This window comes from Rhinopithecus bieti, unplaced genomic scaffold (genome assembly GCF_001698545.2).
Source record: "Rhinopithecus bieti isolate Rb0 unplaced genomic scaffold, ASM169854v2 scaffold_23869, whole genome shotgun sequence".
Taxonomy (NCBI): Eukaryota; Metazoa; Chordata; class Mammalia; order Primates; family Cercopithecidae; genus Rhinopithecus; species Rhinopithecus bieti.
This window is the reverse complement of record NW_016810959.1, coordinates 26,491-33,320: the sequence shown is the minus strand read 5'-3', so window position 1 is coordinate 33,320 and position 6,830 is coordinate 26,491. Positions and strand designations below refer to the sequence as shown.

The following is a 6,830-nucleotide window of genomic DNA, read 5'->3' as shown; positions in this document are numbered from 1 at the left end:
GCTATGGCTGCATGGGCCCCAAGGTGCTTACGTTACGGTGCATTGCCCCCAATCCAAGGTTTCAAAACAACCCAGGGCCCGCTGGCCAGCGGCCTACACGAAGGGCTGTTTGCCCAGCCCACTCTGAGCAAGCCCTTCATATAAGCCACTGGCCAGCAGGCCCTGCATTGTTTTGAAACCTTGCATGCCGGGCAGGCTTGTTCAGACCAGAGTTCCCTCGACATCCCGCCTTCCCCTTTGATTCTCAGATGCATTTCATCTGAGTTTGGGCTCAGAGCATTTCAGTGGCTTGCCCCAGGCCTTCAGGCCTGGGTGTTGGAGCCAGAGCTTGAGTCCTTCCACATGTGACTTCAGATACTGCCCTGTCCACACCACCTCCCCATCCAGCCTCTGCAGTGGATTCAAGGGCAGCCCAGGAGGCTGGGAGCCAAGTCAGACACAGCTGAGCCAGGCTGTATCTCCTGTCTGGCCATGGGCATCCACTGAGGAGGCAGAATGGAGCAGGGGGCTGCTGGTCTCCACACCCCCAAACCCTGCCACGGGCAGGCATGAAGGGTCTGGAAGCAGCTCAGGGCAGTCAGGGCTGTTCCTGCTCCCCAGTCCAGACATGCGCACATAAGCAGGCCTGTATGAACCCCAGGAGGAGGCCACCTGGGGCCTGGGTGTGCCCGAGAGTCCTCTGGGCTGTGAAGAAAGCAAGGAGAAGCAAGGCTGGTCAGGGGTGAGGGAGAGGGCACCTATGCCTGGCTCCCAGTGACAGCCTTCCCCAGGCTCCAGCGCCCTCTGCCTCTGCTGGAGGAGCCCAGAGGGGTCCCTGCTGCCCCTACCACAGCACCCCCACAACCCCCTCTCACATACACTCAGGGCTTGTTCCTGGACTCAAATGACCAACATCACCAGGAAGCCCCTTCCCAGCCATGGGCACTGGCAGTGCTCTTTGCCTTGGAACCCTCATGTGCTCTGCACCCTGTGAGGCTGCTTCTGACCTCCCTGCAGAAGCACAGTCGACTCCCCTTATCCACTAGGATACACTCAAGATGTTTCCAGCTGCCTGCAACCCCAGATAGTACCAAGATAGCCTACATATAATGTGTCTTCCTACACATACACATGTGCCTCGCTAAGATGAAGTTTATACATTAGGCACAGTAAGAGACTAACAATAACGGATAAGAAAATGGAACAATTATAACAATATACTGTAATGAAAGTTATTTAAAACACGAATTGTTTATTTCTAGAATTTTCTTTTTCTTTCTTTTTTTTTTTTTGAGATGGAGTCTCACTCTGTCATCCAGGCTGGAATAGTGGCGTGATCTCTGCTCACTGCAACCTCCGCCTCCCGGGTTCAAGTGATTCTCCTGCCTCAGCCTCCCAAGTAGCTGGGACTACAGGTGTGCACCACCTCGCCTGGCTAATTTTGGTATTTTTAGTAGATGGGGTTTCACCATGTTGGCCAGGTTGGTCTCAAACTCCTGACCTCAAGCTATCCATCCGCCTTGGTTTCCCAAAGTGCTGGGATTACAGGCGTGAGCCATCACGACCAGCTATTTCTGGAATTTTCCATTTAACATTTTGGACCTTACCAATTGCGGTGCAGGGGCCAAGGGAAAACTTTCCCTTTACCCTCTGAAGGTTCACTGAAAAGTCAGCTCATAAAAGCAGATTAGAAATGGAATACACATTCACTAGCATGCATGGGGGAAATCAGAGTGACTGCCCCACCATGAAATGGGGTACAGATGCAATGGGGAAGTACAGGTGATTTCAGGGGGCCAGTAAATGATTTTCAGGGGAATTCAGTGGGTTTGAAAAACACACGGTGGCCTGGAACAAAGTCTGTTGGGTTCACACAGCAGACAACGGTTTGCAAAACCTGTCCAGGTGTGTGAGCAGGCTTCAGTCTTTCTCCTTGTCACATGAGTTCAGTCAGAGAAAACGCTGGGAAGAGACCAGGGGTCATTGTTTTCTTCTTTGGTGGGTCCAGACTTTAGGCAGATGAGGGACTTCAGAGAACAACTTCACCGTATGATTTGGAAGAGACAAAGGGTTGAGGGGCCTGGGGGAGCCTGGTCGGAGAGATCTTAAGGCTTCTTCAGTTCAGAATGTCACAGCACTATATATTGGGGTATTGGTTTCTGAGCCCCAACAGAGAGCATGGTGGTGCATGCCTGTAATCCCAGCTACTCAGGAGGCTGAGGCAGAACTGCTTGAACTTGGAAGGAAGAGGTTGCAGTGAGTCGAGATCCTGCCATTGCACTCCAGCCTGGGTGACAAGAGCAAAACTCCGTCTCCAAAAAGAAAAAACGGGAAAAAAAAAGTGACACCACAGCAAACGGGGGTAGGGGGGCAACGGTAATTTGGTAATGTGCTCCCTCCTTCTGCCTGCCCTTGTGTGAGAAGCCCCAGTGCCCTGGACCTTCTTACAAAGTCCACCGCCGAGTGCTGGGCACCCTTCAGCCCATTTAATCTTCACAAACACACTTTGGGGAGATGCTGTGATGTAATGGGGACGCTGAGGCTCAGATAGGTGAGGGGCTTGCTCTAAGAGTATATGAACCCAAGAGGTTTGACTCCAGTGCCTGCCACTAAGGCCACACAGAGCTGTCTCTACCATCATCTTTTGGGGACTGGCTGTTTCTCCCCACAGAGGCTACTCCCTTCCTGTCCAGCTCACAGCTCATTGCCCATGGGACCTGGAGCCCAGTGGCACCAGCAGCCTGTGATAAACTGGAGCGCTCAAAGGCGTGCCTGGCTATTGGACACTACGGGTGGGATTTCAGGAGGGCTGGCAGGGCTGCGGCTGGCCAGGCAGGGCAGGGCTGAGCTGGGCTCCCCAGGGTGCCCCAGGCATCGATCTGGCCACTCCCAGGGCAAGGCCAGGCTCTGGTCGAGGAGGAGCGGGGGCTGGGAGGACTGTTATCACTCTGTTTTGCCTGAGACCCGCTCCCACCCCTTTCCTCCACCTAATCTCATGGCTTGCCTCTTCCCTTTGCCCAGGGTTGACTTCATCTCCATTAATCCATATCCAGCGCGCGCGCGTGTGTGTGTGTGTGTGTGTGTGTGTGTGTGTGTGTGTACAGGTGCACTTCCAGACACCTCCCTCTAGGGGCTGACACTGCACCACTAGAAGCAGGGTATGTGCCAGCAGACCAGGCCTGGGTGGCAGGGGCTTCCCAGCGCTCCAGAATAGGGGAGACGCCAGCAGAGGTGCAAGAAACAGCCCCAGACAGGAAGCGTTAGAGAGACCCAGAGAGGCAGGGTGGGTGAGCACTGGTCTCCAGGTCCTGAAGACCGACTCTGGAATGGGAGTACACCCAGCTTGGTGGGGCCTGACCTGCGCCCCCTTGTATGCCAGGGGAATGTATCTCACAGGCTATTTTGCTGCCCCCAGGGATGACCTTCTCCACTCTAGCCCAGGTCCCTAAGTCCCCTCCTAACTGTCACAAGTCGTACCCTAGAGCCTTGCCCACCCCATCTCAGGAAACGTGACCTGAAAGGCCCAAGCTTATTCCTGCCCTCCCTGAGCCATACTTTCTGCCCAGCTTCCTCAGGCTTCAGTGACTGATGGCAGTCTCCTTGCCTGGGCTGCACAGGCACACTGCCCTCTCCCCCTTGGGGTTGCATGGACTGCAGGTGCACACGCCTATGTCTTGCCCTCTCAGGGGAAGGATTTACTAGGCCCTCTCCGTCTGCATCCACTGGATTTCAGTGGCTACAGGCAGAGAGCCAGTCAGCAGTGACCCTGCAGGTGTTTGGGGCTGGGGGCTCTGACGTTGCCAGAGCCCTAGGGTTGACAAGGCACCTAGGCAGATTCGAGGATCCAAGTCCCTGCCACGTGAGTTTGGGTGAGGCTGACCTCGCTGCCTCAGTTTCCTCCTATACACTGATGCTATTAATAAAAATACTCATTTCAGGAGGTGGTTGTAAAGATTATACAAGAGACTGCAGAGTGTTAGGCAGCGCCTGGCACAAGACAAATGCTCAGTAAAAGACCGCTGCTGTCATTAATGTCAACACCAGCCCTGAGCTCCTGTCCTGGAGCTGACCCAGTGCTCATGCCCAAGGTAAGAAAGGGAGGGCTGGGGCTGATGAGCTGGGAGGAGGTGTGCGCCCTTCTCCTGCCCCCAGCTCCTCTCTGGACCCCTGTCCTAACCCCTCTTCGGTCCCTGGTTCGGTCTTCCCCTTTCCCACCGCGGCCCGTCTTAGGCCAGGATGTGCTCCCTGGCCTGCGTACACTGGAGCAGGGCCTGGCCACTCCCCGGAGCCTGTATGACGGGAACCGCCCCGCGTCCTCTCCCCTACGCGGGGCAGGCCGGCCCTGAGGCGCCTTAAAAACCGGAGCTGGCACTTGGCAGCGCCACTCTGGGCTGGATCCAACGTCGCTCTGGCTGCTCTTGACGACTCCACAGATTCCCCGAAGCTATGGCCAGCAAGGGCTTGCAGGACCTGAAGCAACAGGTGGAGGGGACCGCCCAGGAAGCTGGTGAGTACAGCGCGCGACCTAGGGCCCAGGCAGGGGCACCTGCGTGAACGCGCAGGCAGAAGCGGCGGGTCTGCGCGGTCGGCAAGTTCGCGGACCGGCAGCTTGGCTCGGAAGGCTTGGTCTTCCACTGAGACGCAGGGGCGGGCAGGACACCCACCCCGGTGCGCGGAGAGATGGTGCCCGGAGGGAGGCAGCGGAACAGAGGCTCCAGAGGAGCCGGAGCCGCGCTGCGGGTACTGCGGGAGCCCCTCAGAGGAGGACAGGCCGGCGCTGGGCAGCCCCACCCAGGCCCTCAGGCAAGGGTGAAGGTCCAGGTCCAGGACCAGGACCGGGGGCGGCCGGCCACCACCTCCACCCGCGCCCGCCACCAGAGGCTGCCCCAGACCCCAAAGGGCTGTGTTTCCATCCCATCCCCAACCCCGAAAAGTAATCGTCGCCTTACCTTTAAGTCCCCATCTGGCAAAGGAGGTCCTTAGTTCCTCCACCTCCAGCTCTCCTCCTTATTCTGGAGGTGACCCAGCTGCAGTGGGGGCATGGGAGATGTGAGGACACCACTGGTTCACTGGGTGGGCTCTTCCTGTGCCTAGCCCAGCCTTCCTCAGGACTACATACAGTTCCTTATCAGTCCTGCCCATATCCCAGTCAGGAGACAATATCCAAACCAACCCCTTCCTTCACCAGTGCCCCAGGGGAGGCCCACAGTTCTTCCCTTGAGACTAAAATGCTACCAAGGAAGCCTCCGTGTCAGTTCCTTTCCTTCTGGGCTTCACTTTTCCATTTGAGAGCTGGGTGCAAAGGATGGGCTGCTTTCTGATGGGTTAAATCGAGAGGAGGTCCCCAGGGGCCTCTCAGCACATTTGCCTGACTAACCCTCTCGGAAGGATGGGGTCTGGATAAGGCAGGCCCTTTCCCGTTCAGCAGCAGGGACGAGTTACCGCTCTACAGGCCGGAGCCACCTGTCAGCCCACGGCGGTGGGGGGGGGGGGGCTGGTGACTCCATTCCCGGCAGGCGGAACTGTGGTCCAGAGGAGATGGCCCGGCCTTGGAAGTTTTGCCTCCTTCCTGCACTTGTCTCCTAATGTCTTAAGCTGCCTGTCCACAGAGAGACTGGCTTTGCTTGTGTGCCCTCCGGGGCAGGCCACAGGAGGGAGGAGGCAGTGAGAACCTGGCAAAAGTCCAAGCCCCAGGGCCAAGTGCATGAAAGGTGGGAATTCAGGCATCTGGGCCAGGCTTCTAGCCGAGAAGCTGTAAAAGGGGCAGGGGTCTTCTGGGCTATGCCCAGCATTAGCCAACAGTCCAGATGCTAGCTGCAGTCTGGCCCTGCCCTGCCCTGCCTGCCTTCCTCTGTCCAACATTTTCTCAGCAGCCCTGGAGATGGAAAGGGAAGCTCCTCCCCCACAGAGGAGGAGCTCAGAGTTAGAAATCAACAAAAACATCCCAGAGGCATGGAAAGGGATCCTGCCCCTCGGGCTGGGCGGCCCTGGGCCAGGAACTTCATCTCCATGGCATCCATCCCTTAGACCTGTACCACCGAATACTCTGGAGAACACATGAGGGGCATGGCAATGGCGGGGCACCTGTGGTCGGTGGTGTCTCAACAGGGGCTAAAAGCCACATCTCTCTGTTCCAGTGTCAGCGGCCGGAGCAGCAGCTCAGCAAGTGGTGGATCAGGCCACAGAGGCGGGGCAGAAAGGTCTGGTGGGGCTGGAGGGAGGCGGGCAACCCCAGCACACCTCCCACTGCCCCGCCCCACCCCGGCCCGGGGCCCAGGCACATCCTCTCCTCTGCAGAGCCCTCTGTGCACAATGCCCCAGGCAGGTCCCCCGGGAGACCCGGGCCAGGCTAAACCTACGTGCACTGGTTCCCGGGGCCCTGCCTGACCTGCCCTCTCTCCCACCCTTCCCCAGCCATGGACCAGCTGGCCAAGACCACCCAGGAAACCATCGACAAGACTGCTAGCCAGGCCTCTGACACCTTCTCTGGGATCGGGAAAAAATTCGGCCTCCTGAAATAACAGCAGGGAGACCTGGGTGACCCCCCTCCAGGCGCCATCCAGCAGAGCCTGGCCCTGACCTCCGGGCATCCGCCACCTCCTCGGTCTGCCCCCTCATTAAAATTCACGTTCCTAGCCTGTGTTCACTTCGACTCCTCGCAAGCTGGGTCCAGTCCTCCCATCCCAAGAGCAGAGCCACCATAGCTGAAGTCCTAGTTTCCCAAATTCGGAAATCCAAGCCAACTGTCTCAGGAATGTTTTCCATCCCGCCGCTTGCCTCCAGACGCTCCCAGACCAGAGGCTCAGCCCCCATCTCTGTTATTGCCCCTCCCCGCCCGACTCAGGCGCCAG

At 57.7% G+C, this 6,830-nt stretch overlaps 1 protein-coding gene across 1 annotated transcript; it reads left to right on the top strand.

Annotated features, from left to right (window-relative positions):
* The first annotated feature begins 4,077 nt into the window (after positions 1–4,077).
* On the top strand, positions 4,078–6,619 carry ADIRF (adipogenesis regulatory factor). Its single transcript, XM_017893262.1, has 3 exons — positions 4,078–4,486; positions 6,117–6,179; positions 6,394–6,619. The coding sequence occupies exons 1-3, from the start codon at positions 4,426–4,428 to the stop codon at positions 6,498–6,500; spliced, it is 231 nt and encodes a 76-aa protein (XP_017748751.1). The 5' UTR covers positions 4,078–4,425; the 3' UTR covers positions 6,501–6,619.
* The last annotated feature ends 211 nt before the right edge of the window (positions 6,620–6,830 follow it).